A 26,929-nucleotide genomic window follows, 5' to 3' on the forward strand; every position below is an offset into this window, starting at 1 on the left:
GATCTGCTGGAGGTTAGCTTTGGCTTGTACAATTGAGATGCAATGTATCTTGAAAAGAGGGTTGGTGGAATCTTCTGGAGACATATGCTATCCCCTCTGCCCTGTTTGTTGTATGGCTGGGCTATGTGTGAGGTTGGTTTATGTAATTGCCTTGGCTGGATTAAGCTTGGCCGATTCACAGAAATGATAGCTTAAGATAGCTTGGGCTCAACAAGTGCTTCTGTAGATTTTTGTTTTCTGTGTGTACTTGTACCTGCAGAGGGTGGGAAACGTAACGTGTGGCAAGTTTATCTGTGATTTTTTTTTTTGAGTGATGGCAAACCTAACATAATGCCAGCTTGCTATCTATCTATCCCAGTTGAGAGAGGGACTGAAAAGACAAGTTATTTAGGGTTTGGGATATTAGCTAGAATACTGAAGTAATGTTTCCTTTGCAATAGAATTGCATATTTTGTAACACGTTTTGATAGTATACTATTTTTTACAACTATTCTTTTTGTTGGTATGCCATTGCATAAGGAGGATAATGGGCATTCACACTGGGCATTCAAATTCCGTAATGCCCAGCCCCTCGATCATTATTGCTTGCACAAAGGAAAGATCTTTATGAGTGGCTACACCATGCAGTCACTGGGCCACACCCCCTTCTGTGCAGTGCATGAGCGTTGGAGTTCAAGAATGGCAGGGGATCCAGAATACACCTGGAGTGGCACGGGAATCCCAGCGGTCTCTGGGAGTCTGGATGTCCCTCGCCCTCAATGGCTGCTTTACAAGCTCAGAGCAGTGACCTAACCATGGCGCCTCCAATGCTAATGCCATGCTCCACAGGCATTAAAGGACTCCTTTTCCCACAGTTCTTTCCCAAAAGCTGGGGGAACCGCTGTACACAAGGGAAGCATACCATTTACAGGCCACTGCTTCCACCATGGTGACCTGCTAAATTGAAGGCAGGCGAGGGGTTCTCTCCCTAAAACTTTTTGTCAGGGCATGCTATCCGCCTGGACCATAAACTTCTGGACCATAAACTTGGTCCTGCCTCCAAACCTAATACAATCCTTGTCCCCCCCCTGCCGCCCCACCCCCATCTTGACTGACAAGGGTTGGATAAAAACATCCAACTTCATCTCTGAAATTTCACCTGGAATAAGAGCAGCACCTTAATCTCTTAACCCCAATGCACCGGGTATCTTCCTCTCTTCCTGCCTCACTTTAGTTCTAGATTTTTTTTCTTTGTTGCTACAGGGAGCCAATCACAATGCTGGATAGTATGGTCTGGGTTTGAGGCAGGAGGAGGGGCACGAGCTCTCCCGCCACAGCGCCCGTCCGATGTCAGATCCGTCCCGATCTTCATTCAAACCCCTGCCCCCCCCCCCCTTCCCCCTCTTCATGGCACTCAGGGACAGGAATTAAAAGGACTTCAAAGGACAAGGGGATAACAAATGCCCAGATGAGCAATCACGAGACGGGTGGGTGGAGCCTTCAGCCGGCCCTGGTTTGTCGCCATGGTGCCTCAGCTCGACAGTGAGGCGCATCACTCATTTCCGTGGCCACAACAAAGGGCCGGCTTGAATAAAGCCCCTCCCCAGGCTCGGGGAATGCCACATTCCCCGTGAGTCCCGCTGCCAGCCCGAGATCGCGGTAATCGCTCAGGTTGAGGGGATTAAACTCGGAAAGGCACACAGAGAAAACGATTTACCTTTCATTTCATTTGGATTAAGTATCGAAATACCTTTCTGCGTTTTTAAAAATATTGGGGCGCCAAGTGGCATGAACGTTCACAAGCGATCCTGGGCTTGCGCACGGCAACGCTACCTTTTAACTATTCGGGCCGGGCCAAGACCAAAGAGCGAAAAAGAATCCGTTCCTTTCCTCCACTGCGCTACATGATAAAACATGATGTTCACAATCTAATCGCGCCATGATATGTTCTGAGCCACGGCAGAGTCAAAGACTTTTCTGGGCATAAAGACGCAGACCTACACATCTGCCATGACTGAAGCACATCAATCTCCTCGCCCACTTGCTGTATAGGACATATGCTGGCAGCAGTGGTAAGTGCAAGAGACAAAGCGACTCCCACAACAGGCTGTCTTCCCCGGATTCAAGGGCAGCATTAGATCGTTAATAAGCTATTGGAGCATGAAGTAACTTCATAGAAGCCTGAACTTTGCAGAAAAATCACTTTTCAGAGGGCCTAATGCAAAATATAGTCAAATGTTATTGATACTTATAGTTCTATATAAGGCCAGTTTGATATAATAATCCATCAACATACGCTGAAAAAAGTTTGTATTTTAAAAATGGATTTACTAATACTTAATGACTTGGGTTGGAACTTTAGATTATAGTCTTACGCTCACTATTCAGTATGAACACCCAATGGGAGCTGGACATTATCATGATATTACTTTAATTTCTGGGAAAACCTGTATGTATTTGAAAGCCAGGGAAAGCATTTCATTGGATTGAAGCACGCGCAAATTCACGGCCTTATAAGGCCTGGCTTATGAATGCCTGGGGCAACCAAATCATTCAACGGTTTCTCATAGTACAGCCCCAACTGAACTTGCCAGTGAGGCGCAATGATAAAATTGATCGCAGCACACACAGACATGAAAAGGGGGTCACAGCTGGAAATCAGTTCATGTTAAATTCTTCCCTGATATTACAGAAGTATTTCATTTTTACAGAGTTGTTAATGCATGGAATAGCTTGTCAGGACATGTAGTAGAAGCATAGACAATTGGGGTGTTCAAGATTAGATGTTACATAATGCTAGTATTAGTTAGTATTATAGCAATATTTTCCACCCTCCCTTTGCCTGGGAGTCAGGTGTAAAGTCAGTCTGGCCAATCAGTTGCACTAATTACCCGGGAGAAAAGAAAACCAGGGCTGGATTTGGATTCGAGGGCCAGAGTTGATGATCCCTGCTCTAGATGCTCCAATATTGACACTGCTGCTGTGCTCACTTTTTCTCTATGTCACTGCGAGAGAACCCACCACACAGCACAGGCCCTTTGGCACCCTGCAGTCTGCTTATTTAGGAGAGTTGGCCAGCATAAGAATTGGGTTACTGTAGCCATTAGTTGTGCAGAACAAAAGCCAAGTGCAAATCAAGTTAAAATTTGGCAACTTATTGAGCGCTTCTCTGAAAAAAGCTGCTTAGGCCTTAAACACCAGCAGTCTGACTGGTCAAGTGTGAGTATGTGAGAGGTCTGTGTGTAGGGAGAGAGAAGATATAGGGTACTCTCAGCAGGGGCTGTGGGAGGGAAGATAACTTAAAGAGAGAGAGAGATAGCTTCAATGGTGATTCATTTATTGTAGAAAATTGATAAAAGTTCAGGTCTCTGCGGAGCTGTAAAGTAGCCTCCACACAGTTCTAAAGCACAGAACTGTCATATGGGAGGGGTTGGGTCTCACTATAGCCTCAGAAGCACCCCACAGTGAAGTCGTGCAGACCTCATCCCTCAACCGCAGACGAGAGTGTAAAGTTGAGGGGCAGTCAGGTCAGTTATTTAAAATCACTCTTTAAAGGGGGGTTAAGGGGGCTCTCCTGTGTTGAGAGGGCCCCAGTTCTCTATGCCGCTTCAGCAAAGACAGACGGATGGGTTTTCAGGGCATAGACCCGAATGAGGAACTGAACAGTTAACGATGCCTAAGTAATGGGGTGCTGGGGACACACACACATTAAGCATCACCCTCCTGGGCTGGCCAGCATGGCCGAGTACTTTGGTGACCCTGTTCAGTAGGAAAAATGATTGCGGTTGCAGTTCCCTAAAAGGATCAATTACAGACTGTTTGTGGTCCCGCTCTCTCTGAGTTTAGTAATAATCTGATCAGCTCTCACTTCAAGGGCTAAATAACCTTGATAGGATTATTAAACCTGTCTTCATTGCATTATAATGCCACTAATCAGGATTGAGCCTTATGAATACAGTTGTTTTTCAATGAAATGGTGCCAGAGTTGTGGTGTCTCTAATCCTGTGGATGCAACAATGAACCACAATGGTCAAAAATATGTACTTCACAATGCGCAGCAGTCTGTCTTATGAATGGACTTACAGTAACACACACAGGCTGAGATAAAATCAACACTTTTCCTTTGAGAAATTGACAAAACATTAACACTTCAGCACTTCTTTTTCTTTTCAAGCACAATGTGGTAAGTTCAACAATCACTAAAACTAACTTTCCAAACTGAATTTGTGGGCAAAAAAGGAAAATTTTTGCATCTACATGTAAGTCATTGATCAAGGATAAATGTTGAATGAATACAGCCCACGATATCCTAAAATAAACCACATAAAACTGATTAAAACTCAGTTCAATTAAAAACAAAACCCTTCCAGTATCCATGGAAACAGAATTTGCATTACTAATGAAGACCATTAAGACCTGAGGGGGGAAAAAATCACCAAGACTAAAATCAGAATTTAAACATGATAAAACAATTCAAAAGACCATTCTGATAAAAACAGAAAGATGCAATGATTAAGGAAATGGCCTTGTAGGCTAAAGGTTGCAGATTTAATTTCCAGGTAGGACACTGCCATTGTGCCTCTGAACACAATAAATGTGTCATTATATATCCAGCTGTGTAAAAAAAAGGCACTCAATGAAACCAGGATGCTTTCGAATTAACATCATGCGTAAAGTGCACGCAGAAAGGCGCCATGGGTGCATTTTGATCCAAGTTTTATGGCTTCTTTCTGACATTCCCATCCCTTGCTTCAGGGAATGCCCGTAACACCAGGAAGAAATATGGCAGCCACACTAAGTGGCGTTCAGTTCTAATTCCTGAAAGCGGAGGGAACAACTGCATTCCCTTGATCCCTCCTTTTTTACCTCCCTCCCGCCAAAGGTACAAAATACATGCTTCTAGCAAAAAGGGAATCCCACAATGCAATGCTTCACGTGTGAAGAAGAGAGAATGAGTCAATAGGAGGAGGCAATTTTCATAGGACCCTCACTGAAGGTGCCACAAAGACCGACAATAGTGTCCCATAAGATCGGCTGGTGTGTTTTTATTATCCCTCAAGATAAGCTAGAAAAGGTTGCTATGAATTATTCATGGACCTTCCAAAACCATTCCAGGAAAAAAAAAACAACTTTTGGACAGGGCAGAGGTTGCCATGGGATTGCACTTCCTGTATAGGTTGCGAGGGGAGATAGGTTCCATTTGTTTTGTTCCTCATCTATCCTCCCTTGCCGAGTACCCGTTAAGTTCACTTGTTGCACGTCACAAATTTCGTCACAAAGCAGCTCACTCGAGGGAAGAGGCAAGGGAAGGGAACGTGTCAAAGCGGAACGGAATGCATCCCATGCTTAACAAGCATTGCATGTACTTCCTGTTTCCATCCATATTGTCTCCGGATTGGTGGAGAAGTGGGAAATAAATCAAAATGACACGCCCAATTTGCGGTTCCACAATTGCGTCATCCAGTGAAACCTAAAATAACCGGTCCTTCTGGATCGCAGTTCAGCATCCATGCAAATCACAATCGGCTTCACTTGGCTTGATCTTTGGCACAGGGTACGAGAAGTATTTCAGGAGAAATGGTGGGTATTTTATTTCTTTTTTCATCCACCCCTGAATTAGACCACATGACAGGAAGTGAAACTTCTGAGGGGTACCGAGGTCTCCTGATGTCCTGGTACTGTTTGTGTTAAAAAGAAACAAAAACACATTGCCCAGGGCACCACGTCCCCCTTCCTGTGTCTGCTCTGAGAGCGCTGCCGTTTCTGGGAAACAGATTTAGCCTTTCATTCAATCCCCCTATCGCCCCTCTGAGAGACCAGTACAGCAGTGGGCCGAGGAGACTCACGGAAGGGTGACTAAGTCATCGGGAATGCCTGGGATTTGCCATTCATGTGGGGCATCCCCCTCTGCTGGCCAGGAGGAGGAACTGCACGGTCGGGTCAGGGCGAATGGCTGATGGAAGCCGTTCGAGTGTCCAGGTTCACCTGCAGAAGTTACAGTGGGTGGGGTTAGTAATTCTGACTGGACTCTGGTGAGTGCTATGCTTCTCCTGTGGATACAGCTGAGTGGGGCATGAGTGCAAACATTTTTTTTATTTTTATAAAACTTGCTTCATCAGAAAATGGCCTTTATCTACATGTCCCTTTGACCTCAGAATGTAGCTCTCTGTCTTCAAAAAAACTTCAGATTCCTCAGAAAACTTTACAGCCCCACTTTACAGAAAGCTTCCCTCACTCCCCAGTGGAACATTTCTGCACGTCTATGTGTCTGCGTGTACACATGTGCGTGTGTGTGTGTGTGCATGCATCTGTGTGGCGCATTAATGCTCCACTTTAAAACACACATTGTCCACTCAAGCTGGTTGTCACTGAGCTGCTCTCATGGTCCTACTTAAGTATTGGCAGAAGTGCTGGCCGTGATTTGCTGACTCTCATTCATCGCTATTGTGAGATGGCCTTGTTTGCAGTCAATAGAGTCCGGCGTCTCGGATCACAGCAATCACTCTCCCTGTGATGGGAGCGTGATTAGTTAACTGAAGGTGGACCACTGTGCATTCTCTGGCAAGTTACAAACGCTCCCACGCAAAGAATGTCTGGGTATCTCCCTTATTGTACCTGATTTTCTTGTCCGTGGTTTTCACCGTTTACTCTCTTTAATAGAACACACGTGATTGGTACCTGTCAGAACTGTGATACTTCAAGAGCTGGAATTCCCATAGTGACGATTTCACGTCGGTCGGCCTGCATGGTCTGGACAGGCAGCTCACGGCTGGGTTGGCGTCCGCGCGGCGCTGTGATGCGGGCGATCGCATCCGCCTGCACCTGGCAGCGGTGACCCCGGCTGTGTTCGCCTCGCCTGCAGGCGGTGCGCGGATCAGCTGTCCGAGCACCACGCCGGTGTGGGTGAAGTGGACGTTCTCTGCCGTGGAGGAGCAGCAGACAACCAGGCCTTGGAACATGGGGGCAGAGAGAAAGCCCTATGGCGTGCAAATCTACACACGCGTTGAACGGAAACGAAATCATTTTCACTGCACGCACCAATCTGCACGCATACAAGGCAGACCATACAGGGTTATTACTGCTACATACCAAACATAAAAATAACATCTCCAAACATACAGGAATGGAATTACACCATTACCACTATTCATATCTGTCCTCATACTCACATGAAATGGACCTATTCGTGCCAATATTCACATATACAGGACAGAAATGGGCCTATTCATATCAATATCCACAAATACAACACAGAAACAGTAATCATTTATACCAGTCTGCACAGACCGGTAAGTGAGCACAGTGGTATATGTGTATATGTATGTATGTTGTGTGACTCGTATGTACATGTATGATACGTTTATCTCCTTGCCTCTATGACGACCGTTGTGTGCTTGTGTTGCTGTCATTCAGCTATGCTGACTTACACCTGCAAAATGAATTTCAGAGGAAATGGACAAAAAAAAAAGCTATTGTATTGTATTGTTGGCGCCGCTCATACCAAATTCCACAGACGCAGGGAGGAAACAATGAGCGGCAGACAATGCATTATGCGTACCTGCTAAAAATACATCGCTTACCCTCGCAGACAAACGTCGTAGCCAAAAAAAAAACACAGAGGACAATGATGACAGGAGCAGACCGCAGAGCGGGCGGCGTTCGAGTGTCTGGGGCGTGCGGCGCGAAGGGAAAAAGCGGCAGAAAAGCGCGCGTCTGATCGGCCCCCGCTCTCTGATGCCCGCTACGAGGAACGGCAGCTGGATGCGCTTTTGCCGGGAGACAGAAGTTCTTTAAGCTGCCCGCTGGGACGGCTAAATAAGCTACACTGAAAGATTTATGTGACACTTCGCCGCCATCCTGCGCTGGCGGAGAGCCGGCGAGCTGCACAGCGCCGCTAAATCTTTTATGAGGGGAGGCCCAGGCCCTCTCTACCCTGAGAACCAGGGGTGTCTCTGCTGGAATCCCAGGAATGTGTTTGTGTATGTCTGAGTGTGGGTATGCGTGTGTGTGTGTGTGTGTTTGTGCTTTTCTGAGTGTGGGTACGTGTGTGTGTGTGTGTGTCTGTGTGTTTGAATGTGTGTGTGTGTCTGTGTGTGTGTCTGTGTGTGTGTGTGTGTGTTTGTGCTTTTCTGAGTGTGGGTACGTGTGTGTGTGTGTTTGTGCTTTTCTAGTGTGGGTACGTGTGTGTGTGTGTGTGTGTGTGTGTGTGTGTCTGTGTGTTTGAGTGTGTGTGTGTGTCTGTGTGTGCGTGTGTGTGTGTGCATGTGTCGTGAAATGTGCACAGATGTTTGTGCATGTGCACAGATGTTTGTGAGTAAATCTGTGGATGTTTGTGTGTGTGCGTGGTGGTTTGTGTGTACATCTGCGTTTCTCTGAGGTGTGTGTGTGTGCATTTATTTGTGTGCGGATGTGTTTTCATTTTTGCAGACGTCTTTATGTAAATATATGTAAATGCATATATGCGTAGTGCATGTGTGCATGCATTTAGTTGATTTATTTGCATCTCTGTGGTTTGTGTGCCTGTTTCAGCACATTCATTTGATTTGTGTATCCGCAGCGCGTGCCCGTTCATCTCGTGAGCAAACGCATTTCGTAAGAGTTTGGCCGGTCCCAGTGAACAGAAGCCGGAAACTGGATGCCTAGAGGGGTAGAAATCTAGGTTGAGAGGTGTTTTGACATCAACGGACTAGGTTGACCCCAATGTAGATCAGGCTATATCCTAGTCTGCTAGAAATCTTCCGGCTTTTGAACCAAATGCAGCCATGTTTTCGCCTGAATGCAAACGCAAAAATGTTCACTGGGGTTTGGAAGAGATGGGCCTGCAATGGACCCCAGCTGGTAGCTGTCCTGATTCTGGTCAGGGTGACCAACGTATCTCTCGGTGTAGCACACACAGTGATGTAACAATCTCCTCAGACACATCAAACAGTGGAAGTATCTGAGTGGTAAAGGAAGATGTGTAGCCTTACCTGGTGCTACCGGAACAGGATTCATTTAATGTTATCCCCGGTTATCTGACTCAAAAATGATATTTTATAATATTTATTCTGTGCTTTGTATGATAATAAAATACAGATATAAATATATGAAAAAAAAGAGGGCAACTGAGGGCCACAAAGACAAACACCACCATAGTGCATTTCCTGTCAGGCTGCAGGCTCTGGGAATGGCACAGCGTGCCATGAAAGGTGTGTCCTGATTGGCTTTCGAAGGAAAATATCTCGGGCAGAGCATAGTCGAGGTTGCTGGCTGTCAAGAGCAGAATCAGAGAGTGTGAGAAAGAGACGTGCGTGCGAAAAATGGAGGGAAGGGGTACGAGTTCACACGGGGGCATGAGACTCAAAGCGACGCAGAAGGTTACTCTCTGATGCCATGGCAACATCAAAGTGCAGGAAGGGCCCTTTTCCTGACAGGCTAACTGAATCAACGGCAATTGCGCCTCATTAAGGGTGACTGGGGCACTCTGGGGTGCTCTTCTAAGGCGAGCATCTCAGAATAACTGTGCACGGCCCTGCAGTGCGTTGACTCCGGAGGGGATGGGGAGGGGCCTGCGGTACTACCTGAGTACTCCATCAGCGGGGCCCAGAACTCCCCCTCTAGCAGGTCAGGGTCCCTCTCCTCCAGGCTCAGCCTCCACAAGAGCATGATGGCAGGGGTGGTCTCGCTGCTGAAGTGGCCAGTTGATACGAAGAAGGGGTGGAGTTAGGGGCGGAACCGACATGTCTTCCAGTTGAAAAGGAGAGGGGAGAGGAGGAGGAGTTGAGGGCAGAGCTGACATGTCGTTCAGTTGAAAAAGAGGTGGGGTTAGGGGCAAGGCCTATGGGAGGAGCAAAAAATCTTTAATCACTGAAATGAAAGTCACTAAATATGCATTCAAAAACATTTGTAATGTAATTTGTTGTGGAGACAGTAACAGTACTCTTAATTGTTGGACAGTGCTGTTGGTGGTGTAGATGCTCAGGCCTTGAGCCCTGGTGTTTCAGTGTTTGTGTGAAGGGAGGGTGTGATGGAGTAGACCTGGGTGACGTGACAGGTGTGGGAGTGGCCTGGCTTGGTGATCCTCTGTGGCTGACCAGGCCACGCCCAGCTGGTGACGTACAGATACAGAAGGTGCTCAAGTGGGCTGTCCCGCATCCCCTCAACAAAAAGGAGCGCCCTTACTTCACCCACAGTGATCTGCCAGCAGACAAACACACACATACACACACATGCACACACAAGCAATAATTTATTGCTATACTTGTGAGGACTTCCCATTGACTACATTCATTCCATAACCTCTAACCCTAACCCTAACCCAACCACTACATGCCTAACCTTAACCCTAACCTTAACCTAATTGTAACCCTAACCCTAACCCTAAGTCCTAACCCTAAAACAACCCCTTGAACTTGTGGGGACCAGCAAAAGGTCCCCACCTTGCGTAATTTTCCTCATCTTTCTATCCTTGTGGAGACATTTGGTTCTCACAAAAATAATAATACATGTCCACACACACACACACACACACATTCAAATAACCAGAATGTGAAAAAATTCTAATTATTCAATCTCAGACAACAGCAGGTAGACCATGGAGGCCTCATGATCAACAACCAAAAAAACAAAAAAAAAATGAAAGTCCTGCCTGCTGTCAAAAAATATCTAATCAAATTTAACTTAGTGCTAACAAGACCTGTTACTTTATCATAAAAAATAAGCATTCAAAATCCCACACAAATTGCATTCAAACCACATTCTGTAGCACTTTTTTAAAATTACTGACAGTAAGGTTTAATATATCAGCGATTTGTTCACCTGTATGCTTAACATACCATCAACATCAATTCATCATGAATTATCACCAATAAAAGCAGCACAAAGACTGTCGAGACTCATGTTTTGGCTAATTTGATACCCCAAAAAAAACGATTTAGCTATTTAAAATAAAAAAATCAGTGACAGTAGAGAGATTTCAACAGTATCTAAAAAGGTGGCGAAACACTTGGTCAGAAAATACGACACTGAGTACATTATGTTCGGATTCACGGTGACTGGCGATTCGGAGCCAAGGGCACGGTGTGTGGAATGCAGTGAGGCATTATCAAACCAGCGGCTCGAATCAGAGATGTAACCAGGGGGATGGGAGCCTTTGGGCTTGAACTCCAAGGGGAGATATAGACACCCCGGGTACAGCATTACTTCACTTTTGAATCACACTGGCCTACTGATCCGATATATTTGATCAACGGAACTAACTGAATCCTTCCTTCCAAGAAAGAAATGACAGTGTACTTGTGTACTTTTTTGTCTGTGACAAAATAAGATTTCAGGACTTCAGATTTCAAACATACTCTGTGGACAGGAGGCTAAAAGCGGGATGAATGGAAACGTTCCGACTCTTGAGTGAGATTTTGGAAGATCCTCCTTACGTCAATGTCTGCCCGTGACCGGGCATTGAACTCTGCTGTCAAATGCAGTCTCAGTCACGTCGAATGCATTTCCTGGAATGGACCCCTTTCATTCTCAGTGGACTGTACAGCTGAAGACAGGACTCTGTCCGTTGTGTCGGAAGCCCATTTGATGGAGCCATCAGCTGAAAGGATTTCGACTCGCAACATCTGGCACTGATTCATTTTGGGGATTTTGGCTGCCGAGGGATATTTAGCTCTGTGACAACAGGCAGCGAAGTTTCTGCTGCCTTTTTTGCTACCGCGTACCTGCATGAGTCAGGGCTGCAGCAGCGGCCGTCACAAAACCAAAGGCTAAGAATAAGCTGAAAGCAGCCTTGAACACTGTTCTGGGTGTCAACATCTCATCCTGGCTTTATCAGCTTATTGAACAGAAGCAAGCAGCAGTTTCATATTTTATTTAATAGATTCAGCAGACAGATACATATCAAGCACCCTGTTTTACCGGCAAGTTTATTCATTTCTTAAAGGGGCCCTGAAATTTTTGTCATATGCCTGAGTGGGACTTGAAGTACAAAAGGTTGAGAAGCCTCGGTTTAGAGTCTGATGAATGTACTCCTTTCACTGTTCTCTTACCCTTCACACTTAAGGGCCTCAAAAATAGAGAGATTAAATAGAAAATATAAAGGGTGGAGTTAACTTCATGCAACTTCATGCAAAATGAATATGCAGTGAGTGGGACAGGGAGTGGAGGAGGAGGAGGAGGAGGAGACTGGATAGGACAGAGGTGATGAAGGAGGTTGGATCGAAGGGATGAAGATGAGAAGTTTGGACAAGAAAGAAATGTAGGAGATTGGGTGGGACAGAAGCGGGAGAGGTGATTGGATCAGAGAAAGTGGCAGGGTTTTGCATTGGAGTCCTATCTCCCCAGCACCTCCCACTCTCCCCAGGTAAGAGGTACCTGCTCCTTCACAGGTAAAAATAAGTCACCTGGGAGACAGTAAGCCACATTAAGAGTTAGCACAGATACTCTATCAACTAACCAGATGTTGGACTCTGTGAACTTCCATGTCTGAATTTCTGTGCTTGGAATTTATTCTGTCAACAAAAACTTGCATTAATTAATATTTATAACAATCTTTCATGATCAGTACACTTTAATATTACGCAGAGAGTGTTTAATCTCTAACACAGTCAGATTTAACAAAGCGTGCGGAGTTGAACACCTCTAATTCAGCTCAAATGGTGTGCACCTCCTTTAAATTCTCCCTCACTGCAGCGGCTATCTTTGCGATCATCATTCTAACAACGGCGGGAGCTTTGAGAAGACGTGAAGGTCACACGCAGCGGGGAGCATTGTTCTTCCCCGTTACGCCATCGCCACGGTGATGGCAAGTACCTGCGAGCTGCCTGGCCCAGCCCGGCGTGCCCCGGCAACCTGTTGGTCACCATGGCAACACTGAGTACCTGCAGTCCCGCCGCTGTCGTTCCAGCTGGACTGGAGCGGTGCGGTGACCCTGTACAGGGGCCTGGATCCTGAAGCTCAAATTACTCAGTTAGTTCGATAACAGCACTGAATAAAACCCGGAGCCCTTCCAAATCTGGAACATGAACTGCAGTAAAAAAGCCCTGTACTGGGTTTTACTAGTGCAGTTATCCAGCTAACTCAGCAATCCTGAGGGGTATTTCATGAAGCAAGATTGCTGAGTTAGCTGGATAAGAGCTCTTTATACTTCAGTCCATATTCCAGATTCGGGAGGGTTCTGCCTTTTACTAAACTCAGTGCAATTCCAGCTAATTCAGTAATCCTACTTTGTGACACAGGGCCCTGCTTTATGACACAGGCTCCAGGTGCCTGAACCCAGAAAGGAGCTCGGAAGCCACGACAACGCCGATCTGGTCCACCTCCGTCTGGGCAGGATGTGGAGGGTGGAGGAGCAAGTGGCAACTGCCTCCATCACTCCAGCACTGAGGAACGAACCCAGGTCTGGGCTTAAATGCTGATTTTGGTCCAGGATAACCAGCCTCTCTGCACTCCTTAATATGAATATATCAACTATGATTTATCCTCATTTATCCCTTTGCTCTTTTCTTTGTGTTAAACTTATTTTTAAATCTCCTTCGCTCCAGGTTCTGTTCGACACTCCTTCTGCTTTTGTCAGAAACTCATATAGCGTCAAGTCACCTTCAGTAAGGACATATGCTGAGCGACAAAACATTATGCAGTACAACAATAACAATAACACGGGCAACAACAATAAGAGTAACACAATGAGCATGAATCCTCTCCAATGTGAGTCATAAATCCTGAAAGGACTGAGAAAAACAATTTCAAACTGGAGCCTTGGGCAGCAGCTGTGGTGTGTGTGTGTGTGTGTGTGTGTCTGGGGGGGGTTAACTCTTTATTAATGGAGGTTAAGGTAAGCTGTTTTCATGTGGCAATCATTTGTTTTTGCAGATAACAAAATGTGCTATGCAAAATAATGATGATGATGATGATTATTATTATTATTATTATTATTATAGGTTTAATTAAACAGAGTGGGGAGTCGCACATTTATCCAGGTGTTCCTGGTAGATGATGGAAGGTGTGGCTGTGCGGGGCTTTGGGCAGGCCGCATCAGATGCCCCCTCCATCACCATGAGGGCGGAAACAGAACCAGCCGCTGAAAGGATCGGACCCTGTTCAGCAACAGGGCCCAGACACTGAGAGGGAGTGAACGTACAGACAGTGAGGCTGAAGACAGGCCCGTCGCAACCGAGGACCTAACCCCAATCCTACAGCCGCTCTCTGGGGATACTGCGAGCAGCTCGGCCTCTCATTAAAACTGAATCTTGTCAGAGCTTTAAATAAAACTGACATTTTCTGGGAATAAAGTTGTGTTTTTTTTTTCTTTTTAAAAGGAAACCCTGGGGTGGACTTAGTCTCTGACCTTTACAACGCTGATTTATATAAAGCCTGGCATGGGCAAACAAATACATTCCCGGGACTTTACCTACAGAACAACCTTAGGTGACTTTTAACCTCGTTCCTCCTCCTCCTTCTATCTCTCTCACACACGCTCTCTCACTCTCTCTTTCTCTCTCCGAAGTACGGCAGTAAACCATTCCAGTCTTTTCCAGCTTTTGTGTGCATTTGGTTTCAAAGGGGACCGTCAGAGTTTTTGTATTTTTGCAGTGCTGAGGAGATAGACCATCTGCCACACATCTGCTGGGCTGGTTGGGACGGAGCAGGGCAGGGCGGGGCGGGCCGGGCCAGGCCATCGCTGTCATCGTGTTTGCAGCTCTAGCCCTCCGCATCTGCTGCCTCCTCTGGAGACCATTAGCGTCGCTGATGTAGATCTCCGGTTATAATAAAACTCCAGGCTACTAGGAAGGAAGTCTCAAGGGTCTTGGCTGAGACCTTGTTGTTTTACCATGTCGTATTATACATCAGAGCCCGCCTCCGGCTCTTTATGGGGAAAGCATGGCTGAATGACGGCTCTGCTTTAATGTGGGCTGCGTGTCCCAGTACGGTCTGCCGCAAATACATAAACACGGGTCCGCTGCGAGCCACAGGGTTGTTGCGCTGCTTGGTCGAGAGCCCAAAATGGGAAGCGCACACTTCGGCTCTTGCAAGTAAGAGGGGGAGAACAAAAAAACGGAGACGCCAACATTTAACCGCTTAACGGCATGCTGGGCCACAGCCGTTTCTCACGGAACTTTTACCGGCCGCTTCCACTGCTTTTCGCCCCAGCTTGAAGCTGACGCTCATCTGATCTGCAGCGGTTTGACTGACAGAATTGACGCGTAAACGAGATCCTGAACGCGCTCGTGCCCAACCAACGCTGTCCTGGGCCGACGATGTCCTTCGCTCCGAGTTCCACACTGATGTCGCCTCAGACACCCCGCTCCTCGTGACAAATCAGCGAGTTGACCTGTCTTGGCCACCAGACTCCTGCACCACCGACGGTCCATCTGTCAAAGTCACTGTGGCCTCTCACAGGCTATGTGGCATCGTCGGCTTTGCGAGTTTACCTTGTCCCTCACTTACCCAGGTGTTTCTGTGTTTTTGTTCGCTGCCTGTATGTTATGATGCCATTTTATTTATCACTTCTCACCTCCAAATCGGCATATTCACTGTTTCCCTCTGAGGTCTAGCCAGTCCTAGTAGTGTACTTGGTACCAGGGAAGAGAACCGCCACGGACTGAATCAACTTCTTAAGCATGACACTCACTACCTACACATAAACGCACGTGCGGCACAAACAAATACACACAGGCACCAAACACAAATTCACACGTTAAGACACAGAAATAGCAACACAGGGATACCCCAAACAGAAAAACGTGAACACACGTAGTGATGTGCATAAATGCACATACGCACACATACACACACAGTCGAATATACAGACGCACAGATAATGATGACTCAAGAACAAAAGAGATTTCTATCGCAAAGTCTATTGCTGAGGTACCATAGCGGGAGAAACAGAGGACCCAACACACCTTCCCATTAGTACTGCCTGACAACACACACCTTGAGGGTGGATTTGGGGTTGCCAGTTCCTGGAGCATGAACTAATGGTTGTTGACCCAATCTATATGCTATTTGCAAGGGCCATGCATGACAGAAGCCAGCAAGGTGCTCATCTGGCACCTAGCTGCGACCTACGTGTTCACTGTAAACTCAACTGCCCTGGGATACCTGAAGGACCTGGTCAGTGTATCTTCAGCAGGGGGAGGTAACGTTCATAATCTCCAACTACAACATTCAGCAGCCTTCATGTTCTGTGATTGGATATGAGAGCTGGCCACAACGCACACTCACACAAGGCCGACATCACATCAAACCTGCCATAAGAACTGCAAGCATGAAAAAAATATAGACGTGAGGTCAAGGAGCTGGCCCATGACCCAGAGATTGCCAGTTCCATCCCCAGGTGGCATAGCCCTTTTACTCTTCACTAAGATGGTTAACCTGAACTGCATCAATAGATATTCCACACTATAAATATATCATATGAAAGATGTTAACCAGATAGTGTAAGTTGTCCAGGGCAAGGGTCTCAGCTAAAAAAAAAATAAAAATGGGCCAATGTTACAGACAGACATGAGAAAGACACTTCCACACATGGGCCTCAAGACCTCAAAGGCCAAAGCTAATAAAGGACAGGCCAACATATACGAGTCAGAAAGGAAGAATAATGTAAATTAAGGATAAATTATGGAAAAAGGATAGATGGAAGATGGGAGGGCGGGGCAACACTTATGGGTCCTCCAGAACCCTGTGGAATGATCAGTCTCCTCATGAGTGGAGCTCGCTGGTCACTTCCAGACATGTGGGGGGCGACTGATCCAGAACTGGTCATCTGCCTCCCATCTCTAAATATAACTCATGCACTGCAAGATGACATTCATATGCAATGGCTGAGCCCAGCCTTGCAAAGCAATCAGATCTGCTGGCATTTATTTTACTCATCTGTTCATCTGCCTTCATATCATTAGGATAAAAAGGTAATCCTCTTGGTTTTTCAGGTATGCATCATCTGTTAATTAAAATCCAGCTCACTCAAAGCATCTCAATCATTTTCATTTCATTTCATTCATATTTATATATATATATATATTTATATTGTGCTGTTTAGAGTACTTTTGTCTACATTATGTGTAGACCTCTGTGTACTTACCCTGCATCAAATCCAACTGCCCAATAATGGGCTGATAAAGCCTTGTTGATTGGCTGACTGATTTAACCCTGGGAAATGTAGGCCCTTTCAAAGTACTGAAGGTGCTCAGTCTTTGAGCAGGGACTCTAGGAACCTACCTTGTCTTTTTTTAGCAAAATTGAGGAGGCTCCTTTCTACTCTCCAGGTTCCTGATTCAGATGTCACAGTTATGAATGAAGCAGAGCAAGGTGGGGGCGACGGGACAGTTTGGGGTTCGTATGGATATTGGAACAGCGGGCCCCCACTTTTACAGACTTCAGATGCTGCTTCTAATGGGAGGGGAAGACAAGCTTGACTGACCTTTAAAACAGCATTTCCTGGAAGATGGATTAAATTTACTTGAGACAAGTACAACATTGCCACCTGCTGGCTCATAAGTTAAAATGCTGTAAAGCAGCTCTGGGACAATGAACTCATAATAATACCTGAGTTCAAGGGAAGAAAATATAGGAAAGTTGCACACTCCAGAACCACACATTTCATACATGTAAACACAAATGTCTCCTTCATTAAGTGATATAGTGATGACAGTGGACTCACCATGAATCCTGGTGATCCCCATCCTTCACTGTGTAGATAAAGCCCCCCACTTGGACCATGAAGTTCAAAGGTCATGATGCCCTGTGCCCCAATGCATTTAGTCACCGGAAGTAATCCATTCTCCTGGTAGTACAGGTAGCCCATAGTCATGACTCTGAGAGGGAAAGAGAGAGAGAGACATTCAACACTTTTTAAGTGTTATTTGAACTTGAAAAATGTTGAGAAATGTTGATAGGAATTTGCTTGTATACTGTAGATGATATCTTGACAGAATGCACTACATTTGAATGTACAGTTTGAAATACCAGCCTGTTTCATCCAGAATCACCATGTTTTTTAAGGATTGTACATAAGAACTTAAGGTCCTTATTATTATTATTATTATTATTATTATTATTATTATTATTATTATTATTAATAATAATCATTATCTCGGCTTGGGGCCTTTTTGTGTGGAGTTTGCATGTTCTCCCCATGTCCGTATGGGTTTCCTCTTGGTACTCCAGTTTCCTCCCACAGTCCAAAGACATGCAGGTAGACCTTAAATTGCCCATAGGTATGAATGCGTGAGTGAATGGTGTGTGTGCTCTGCGATAGATTGGCAGCCTGTCCAGGGTGTATTCCTGCCTCTCGCCCAATGCACGCTGGGATAGGCTCCAGCACCCCCCGCAACCTTGCTCAGGATAAGTGGGTAAAGATGATGGATGGATGGATGGATTATTATTATTATAATTATCATCATTAGTAGCAGCAGCCACAGTAGTGGTATGGGATATATTGTATATCTTTGCTATTATCAGTCTAACTAAGACTGTTATGTTGAATACCATTTTTTATGTGCTGATTTTGTACCCATAATTTCGAAGAGGGTGGGGCACCATAAGAACATTGGCTTAGATCCTCAGTTTGGCTCAGCGGTGGCACTGGAAATTAAACAAATCGCACGCAATCAAACGACAACCGTTTATAGGAAGAGAACTGCAGCCTATGTATTTTCTCGGATATAGGTCTACAAAGGCTTTCCGGGAAACCGTGAAGCATTCTGTGTGCCGTGAACTTAAATGCACTCGGGCAGTAGTGACATCTAAAATTACTGTAGCGTCAAAAATTCAAAGAGGTGACACAGTCTGGGCAAACGACGCCTTGCTCCACTTACACCATTGTTTGGTATAGCCGATATATTTTCATTGTCATATCGGTCTATCGTTTCACCTGCGGTAAGTCGTTACTGTCTGCCTGCTCACACCTTGAAAAGTCTATCTGTCCGCCTGTAACTTCAGCACCACGGAGAGCGACAGGACGGGAGGAATCAGTGCTGGGTGGGGAAAATGGAAGGAGGGAGTTATCGCGAGTCAGTGAACTGCCTGCCTATTGGTCGGTCATGCAATGACGACACACATACCGACAGAAAGGAGGAGGAACAAGACGTTTGATTTTTTTACACACACGACCACGACTTCAGTTAATAAATCATAAAGTAGCATACAAAGGGAGCTAAAACTGTTCCTTCCGTTTTAATTTGATATTGAATGTAACGAGTTAACAGCATGCAGTTAAGGGACATTGCATTGTAACCATATTCTGTCACAGAGGAGGAGGTAAGGAGATTATTTCACCTACTCAAAAGGAAGTCTGTCAGTGTAATTCCAGGCCCGAGGCTTTCGGACCTTGTGGTTTGAACGCCAGTTGGTTGTCAAGATCATGTAAGAACTAAATATTAAATAATCCCCTGCGATTTTACACAAACCATCTCAAGGATACCTGTGTTTTTCGGTTTACGACGGTGATTGTGGCTACAGTATTCACACCAATACATTCCTTTGGTGGTGCGTAGCCTACCTACTGTTTCTAGCCGCATCAGAATGGTCAAGCTCTGCAGAGCGCATATCCGTGTTAATCCCTTTAAGAACGGAGATGACAGTAGCCTAGGGTTATTGTTCTTAAAGAGTCTAATTATATTCTGTAGGTTGCTAACTTTTATAACGTCCAATTATGAGCACATAGTTGACGCAATATATGTGATATTATTGGATAAAGTAGGTAAATTGAAGCGTTGTGTATCATGGCCATCATATTAGCTAAGTTAGGTGCTGCTGTTTTTATGTATTATTGTTTTTATCTGTCAGTTTTTGGAAGTTTAATGAGTGTATAGAGCATCATCAATTTATACCTACATGAAAAAACTGTGCCTATGGCAAGTGTACATGCAAAATTCGATTGTGTTGCAATGTGTGTAATCAGTGGTGGAAAATTTGTTTTTAAATGAAAATAGTAGATGATGCATGATTTCAAACCTACCCTTGTGGGCATGATGAGGAAGTTGTGGTTGCTTAGATGCACGGTATGTGTAACTTATATGATCACAAGAAACCGCTTGGAGCTAATGTTTTTAAACTTCCACTGATGGTGGAAATAGTACAAGCTGTTTTATTTTGACATTGTTTAACCTTTAGGAATGCTATCACTATCTTGTCTCACTGTAATGTGAAAGTGATTGAACCAGGGAGGACTGTTTTTTTGGAAATGGGTTGATTTATTTCTTATTTTGCAGAATTACCGGAAGTGAGAACCGCTTACTCTGAAAAGGCAAGACAAGGGCATAAATCAAGGCAGAAATCATGACAGGTAAAAACACCTATTTTCAAAATAAATGTAAAAGTACATTAGGCAATGTGAATAATATTTTGACAGTTTTAGAACTGCTTTCTGGTTTCTGTTTTTGCTCTATTAACTCTCCAATTCACTGAGCTTTATTTTCTGTGCTCAAACACTGAATTAATTTTGCACAGAGACACTTTAAACGGAATGAAGACAGTGACACATATCAATAACATAAACACTCTTACACACACACATACTTACAGACTGAAGTCTATATATGTGTGTGTGTGTGTGTGTGTGTGTGTGTGTGTGGGTTTCCTCTGGGTACTCTGGTTTCCTCCTTCAGTTCAAAGACATGAAGGACAGGTTAGGATAATTGGAGTGTCTAAATGGCCCATAGGTGTGAGAGTGTGTGAGTGAATGGTGTGTGTGCCCTGTGATGGTCTGGCGAACTGTCCAGGGTATATTCCTGCTTCTCACCCCATGCATGTTGGGATAGGCTCCAGCACCTCCCGCGGCCCTGACCAGGAATAAGTGGGTATTGAGATAATGGATGGATGGATATATGTACAGTATGTATGTATGTATATGCAATAAGGAATACCAAAAAAATAGTTCTCCAAAATTAGGTCTGCAGCTTTTTCTTTAAAAAGGATATGTACAGATTTTATTTCCAAGCATTTGAAAAAATAATGTATTTATGTTTATGTGTCTTTTTAAGGCATATTTATTTGCAGGTCAAGATGCATTAAGAAAATTAAATGAAACTTTTGTTCAATGCAACACAGTTGATTTATTTACTGTGTATAACTTATGTAAAGTGATTGTGACATGGCTGTGCTTCGTGCTGCAGAAAACAATTTCCCTCCCCTGCCGGCATTCATACCGCTGCAGCCCTGCTTCTACCAGGACTTTGAGGAGATCCCGGATCAGCATCGCACCATGTGCAAAAGGCTGTACTACTTGTGGATCTGTGAGTACTATAGCGTCTGCCAAAATTTTATTTTATTTTATTTCATTCCCTACCCTAAACTGTTCCAAGTTCACAGTGGACCATAGTGTTTAACACCTGACGGATAACCAAGCCTTTATCTTTGCCCATGTTTTCACTCTGAACTTTCTGAAATGTCTCTTAACACAAGTCGAAGGCCTTGTCCGATGAGTCTGAATCAATGCTTCATTGTCGATGCTGACGTTTTCGCTGGCCAATCACAGCCTGTCAAACTGCGTTCCCACCCGCTTCCCCCATTTCAATAACTTTTGCTTTTTTTGCAGACTTCCCCTCCCCACTCCACAAAAAACATAAACATTTGAAAAGGTATTTTGTTTCTGCTTGTGCATGTACTTGGTGAGACAACTAAACGTTACCTCTGGATTTTAATTTTGTGTGCATGTACAGTAATGTCCATTCTGTTGTGAAATCTGTTTCTCTCCCCCTCTTTTTCTCTCTCTCTCTGTTGTGTGCAGGAAAAATGCCAGTTGCCAGTGTGGTATTTTCCCAGCCTTTTAATTTGTGATTTGCTGTGACTAACACACTTTGCTAAGTAGCTGAGAACAGGTGGATACCTGACATGAACTCGCAACATTATTCGATTTATCAATTAGCTGAAACTGGCGCTCTCTAACTGGAAAACAGCCTCCTGCATGCAAAACACTTTCTGGCATGGCTTATGAAATGTTTTATCACTTGGCACCGGTTCACTGGCTGGATGAGCGGTTCGATTGTTTTAAATGAACTAAAAATGTATACAGCATGTTTGTTTTCACTCATCAAGTCTAGTCACTTCTATCGTTAAGTTTCTCAGAGAAAGGATTTTCCTCAGCTTTCACCTGATCTTTGCTCTGGTTCCTGGTCCTAATGTTTCAAATATGGCACCAGCATCTTAGTTCCCTGTGGCACATTGGTCCTGTTCAAATCCACTGCTATTGTACCGTTTAGATTAGATTTTCTTTAGTAAATACAACTATGTAGCTGGTAAATTGTAAACCAGTAAACCAGAAAGTGGCCCTGAATGAGCATCCATTGAGCAAGTGATAAAACGATGCTTCAATTTAAAACATTCTCTCGCTTCGTTCTCTTGCTTCTGTTAAATGTTTAATAGAAGCTGGCTTTGGAAATTTCAAACGGTATGAAATATTGATCGGTACACATTTAGCTGTAGTACTAACAGAATAATTAGAAGCTGACCTGAGTGGGGTTATTTAGTTACTGAATTATAGAATAGTTTTCTTGGGAAATCAGAAGCAGGGCGGACTGTGGTGCCTTTATTCTGCTCTCCTCTTGGGCTTTTACCTTTGGTTTGCATTTCCTGCCCCTGAGTTTGCCCCAGCTGTGTCTGAATGTGCTGCATTACTTGATTTCCAACGATACGCTGTCCGTGTTTTACAGTGAACAGCGCCACGTTGGGCGTCAATCTGATTGGCTGTCTGGCGTGGATGCTTGGCGGCGGCGGAGTCACCAACTTCGGGATGGCGATCCTGTGGCTCATCCTCTTCACTCCGTGCTCCTATGTGTGCTGGTTTAGACCCATCTACAAGGCCTTCAAGTGAGTGGGCTGCATCAGACATAGGCATCTGAGGGTCAATGGTCAACATTCAGTGCTCAACCATCGACCATCAAGTCAGACTGTTGATCAGCTGATGTATGAATGCTAATGTTCTTTGTTCCCATATCAGTCAGCCGGGGAAAAGACCAACAGTCGCCTGTATTCCTATTGTGCCAGAGAAAGAAAACTGCAATAGTTGATTCAGAAGTACAGCTCTGGAGGTCTGAAATGTTTATCCTTTTTTCCCTCTTTTTTTACATGTGAGATTTCAAAGTCAAGCAGCAGTGGAGGGTCGAGCAAAGATTTTAGACATAACGGGCGGTCGATGCAGAGTTTTAAGGGAGTCGGGCCTGTGTGAGAAGAGCTGCTGTCTTTCAGAACTTCCACAGTGCAACTAGACACTACCTCCCACACGTGTTGCAAGCAGAAAATGTCACACACCAAAATAACTCAATTGGGAAGGTCGTACCGTAGGGTCGCCTGTATTATCTACCTCTTCAGAGAAGCTTGAGATTGTGACCAATGGGCCGCCTTTTCCCCGGTTTCTTCAACTCTTGTGTGAGCGTTATGTGAACTGACTTACTGTAAGCCCCTCACATCTGTTCTGTGAAAGTATATGGTTTTCTCTTTGTCAATGAGTAATGCAACATGATTAGATGATTAAAGTCGCTTGCTCTCAGGAACATAGTATCCTGATCCTGTTGCAGTGACAACATTCATTAAAACTGCTACTACTACTGCTGCTGCTACTACAGCTAATGCCACTCCTGTGAATGCATATATTTATACTGTTACTACTATTATTTTACTATAATTATTAGATATGTCTATGTTAAACAATAATCAAACTGACTTGTAGTAACAAAAAAAGTATTTTTTTTACACTTTAACATTGTATCTCTGTACATAAGACTCCAAAAAGCACTTCTAGCATGGACTGCTTTGTTCTCTCTTCCCCCTCTTAATTGAATGTTTTCACGCTCTGTTCTCCTTCCCCACGTTCCTTCTATTTCCACTGTCTTTCTATTTTTTCTGTTTCCACAAACCCCGCCTACCCCTGCTTCAGCCCTCTCTCTCTCTCTCTCTCTCTCTCTCTCTCTCTCTCTCTCTCTCTCTCTCTCGCTCCATCCCCCCCCCCCTCTTCCTTACAGGACGGACAGCTCTTTCAACTTCATGGCGTTCTTCTTCGTCTTCATGGCTCAGGTGGCGATCAGTATCATCCAGTCCATTGGGATCCCAGGCTGGGGAGTGTGGTAAGAGTTCTCAGCGGCTGTGCATCTCCCTCAGCTTCCCCTCAGTTCCTCGAAGCCTCCCCCCTTCAAAAAGCCCCCATCCCTCTGTCCTGCTTTTCTTACAGAAGTGGAATATACTTCAATATATGTGAACTTAAAAAAAAAAAAAAATTAATAAATATATTCCACAGCAGCGTGAAATATATTGCAGTTTCAGCACAAAAGGTAGAGAGATGCTGGCAATATTTTGAATATTTGCCCATGATGTCAACACCCTGATAAATATATTTCTTTTTGATATGTTTTACGTATATTCCTTTTCCGTAGTGATTAACCCAGAGCCACTTACTTGAACGGTGTCATGGGCAACGTAAAACATATGAGCAATACTGTGAATTAAAAATGACACACAATCCCCAATGTCAAATAAACCTGGAGGTGAAACCTCGTTGGTTATGATTGGCAGTACCTTTTCAGATGGTAAGTCATGTTAATAGCAGTTTCTGTGAATATACGAAAAGCATAAGCACACACTTTCTAAATCAGCGATCAGTAGTCTGGGTGGTGATTGTAAGGTTATGTTCAGACTGGCAGGTCAAATCCTTTCGTTTTGCATATCTGATTGGAATCTAATTGTTTTTATTAAGTCTGAACAGAAAAAAAAAAAAACCACATGAAATCCAATTTTTTCAAATCAGATTTAAACCACATGCGTGCGTGTGTGGTTCGTAATGTGATTCAAATCGCATTTCTGGAGATGTGTCTCTGTCTGCCTGCTCAGATTGAATTCCAAGTGTTTTTTCTTCGTCACTTGGAATGCGTCAGACATTCAATATCACGCGTGGAGCGGCAGAAAATAACAAACAGAATGAAAAGGAATACACATATCAACCTCCTCCATGGCTGATGTTGCTGATATCGAGGCAACGCATAAATTCTGCACTGTGACTAGATATTGCCATGGTGTAAAGGGCGAGGTTGCTGTACCGAGAGTCGTAAATACACTACAAACAAATACACTGCCTGAACTCACAAATCCACTTGAACTGGCAAATAGTTCTGGATAGTCAGTCCTACAGATTGTATTTCAAAAACATATTGGATATGCTGGCACTGTGAACCTAAGTCTTTGGTCAAAACTCTGAACTAACCCTAAATCTTTGGTCTAAACCCTGGACTAAAGCTTACATCTTTGGTCTGAACCCTGAAGTAAGCCTACATCTTTGGTCTAAACTTTGAACTAAGCCTAAATATTTGGTCTTAACCCTGGTCTGAAGCCTTTGGTCTTAACTCTGATCTAAGCCTAAATCTTAGGTCTGAACCCTGGTCTAAGCCCAAATCTTTGGTCTAAACCCTGACCCAAGCCTAAATATTTGGTCTGAACCCTGGTCTAAACCCAAATCTTTGGTCTAAACCCTGACCTAAGCCTAAATATTTGGTCTGAACCCTGGTCTAAGCTTAAATCTTTGGTCTAAACCCTGTCCTGGCCTCTGCTCTTCTGTCTCCCCTGCACCAGCGGCTGGCTCGCCACCATCGCTTTCTTCGGCACCAACATCGGCTCGGCTGTGGTGATGCTGATCCCCACCGTCATGTTCACTGCCGTTGCTGTTCTCTCCTTCATCGCCCTCACCAAGGTATGGACCCCGCCCTCCCCAGTGACATCACAGTAAGAATGTCTCTGGGGAAAAAAGGATAATTCAGTGGTAGGAACATTATATTGTAGTAAAAGTAGCAGTAAAATTATATTTTATTATATTATAACAATCAGGGAACGATTTTCCTGTTTTTCCCATGTCTTATCAGGATGAAAATACACAGGGCCAAGTTACATGAAATAATTTTGGAAACATTGGGTAGCATTGCTTTGGAATCGAGCTTGTTTAATTTGCACAAGCTAGGATAGCCAATATTGTTTGTTGTACCTTTGTCTCATTCTGATATCAGTGCTTTTTAACGGTAGGCCTAGATTTTGTACATGGTAATGACTAATTGACAGTGCTTTGTATGTGTGAGTAACTTGGATTTTTGTACAATGACAACATGTTTTTGTTAAGATTGTATATAGTGTAGCACCAGCACAGGTGCACTGAAGAGAGATGTAAATGAGAATGACTGGAACAGAGAAAGGGAAAGAAAGGGAGAGAAAGGATATGCTAAAGACAGACGCGCTCATTTGAGTGCGCCATCTCCCTCTGCCCCTCTGTCTTCAGGTCCACAACTTCTACCGGGGGAGCGGGGGGAGCATGAGCAAGGCCCAGGAGGAGTGGACCTCGGGGGCCTGGAAGAACCCCCACGTCCAGCAGGCCGCCCAGCAGGCCGCCCTAGGCGCCGCCCAGGGGGCCATGCAGCAGAACCAGCCGCAGTACTCCTCCACGCCCGGCAGCAACTACGGAAACCAGATGTAGGGCGCCTAGGGGAGGGCGGGGGTGGGGGGAGCGAGGAGAGGTAGGCCTGCCAGAGCACAAGCCATCATGGGAGGGGGACCGCGCGGTCGAGAAGACCTGTGATGGCCCCAGTGCCGCATTTCATCATTGCCGCTGCTGTCACAAGGTTGCCATGACCTGCTTAGAAAAAGAAAGGTTGTGTCATTTGCTGGGTATATTTATTTATATATTTTTTGCTTAATTAATTAATTAATTAATTAATTAATTAATTAATTAATTCACTTTAAGGATTAGCCCTTTTTTCTGATGTTTCCCCACTTATCGTGACCATCACGGTGGGCACAGATGCAAGTAAATAACATGGCTGTTCCAGAGTAGCTTGTGACTCTTCCCTGGTTCCCTGCCCCAGGCTCTGTTCCTGATCTATCCCTCCCTGCGGCCCCTGTTTCTTCCTGTAGTTTTGGGGGCAGTGAGTGACAGCTAAGGGGTCCTTGTGACATCACAGCAGTAAGGCCGAAAGCCCGTCCCACATCCCCGTGTCATCTG

The 26,929-nt window shown here is 44.8% G+C and overlaps 1 protein-coding gene across 2 annotated transcripts; it reads left to right on the forward strand.

The window, feature by feature from the left end:
- Positions 1 to 19,040: 19,040 nt before the first annotated feature.
- Positions 19,041 to 26,640, forward strand: LOC118227228 (secretory carrier-associated membrane protein 5-like). 2 transcript variants are annotated; one of them, XM_035417442.1, is made up of 7 exons: positions 19,041 to 19,218; positions 20,172 to 20,245; positions 21,075 to 21,194; positions 22,611 to 22,767; positions 23,919 to 24,020; positions 25,516 to 25,633; positions 26,210 to 26,404. In XM_035417442.1, exons 2-7 carry the CDS (start codon positions 20,239 to 20,241, stop codon positions 26,402 to 26,404), a joined length of 699 nt encoding a protein of 232 aa, XP_035273333.1. In that variant the 5' UTR covers positions 19,041 to 19,218; positions 20,172 to 20,238. The 2 variants fall into 2 exon arrangements, with proteins under 2 accessions (XP_035273333.1, XP_035273332.1); XM_035417441.1 differs by lacking the exons at positions 19,041 to 19,218; positions 20,172 to 20,245 and having other exon boundaries at positions 21,053 to 21,194; positions 26,210 to 26,640.
- Positions 26,641 to 26,929: the final 289 nt, after the last annotated feature.

Source organism: Anguilla anguilla, chromosome 5 (genome assembly GCF_013347855.1).
Source record: "Anguilla anguilla isolate fAngAng1 chromosome 5, fAngAng1.pri, whole genome shotgun sequence".
Taxonomy (NCBI): Eukaryota; Metazoa; Chordata; class Actinopteri; order Anguilliformes; family Anguillidae; genus Anguilla; species Anguilla anguilla.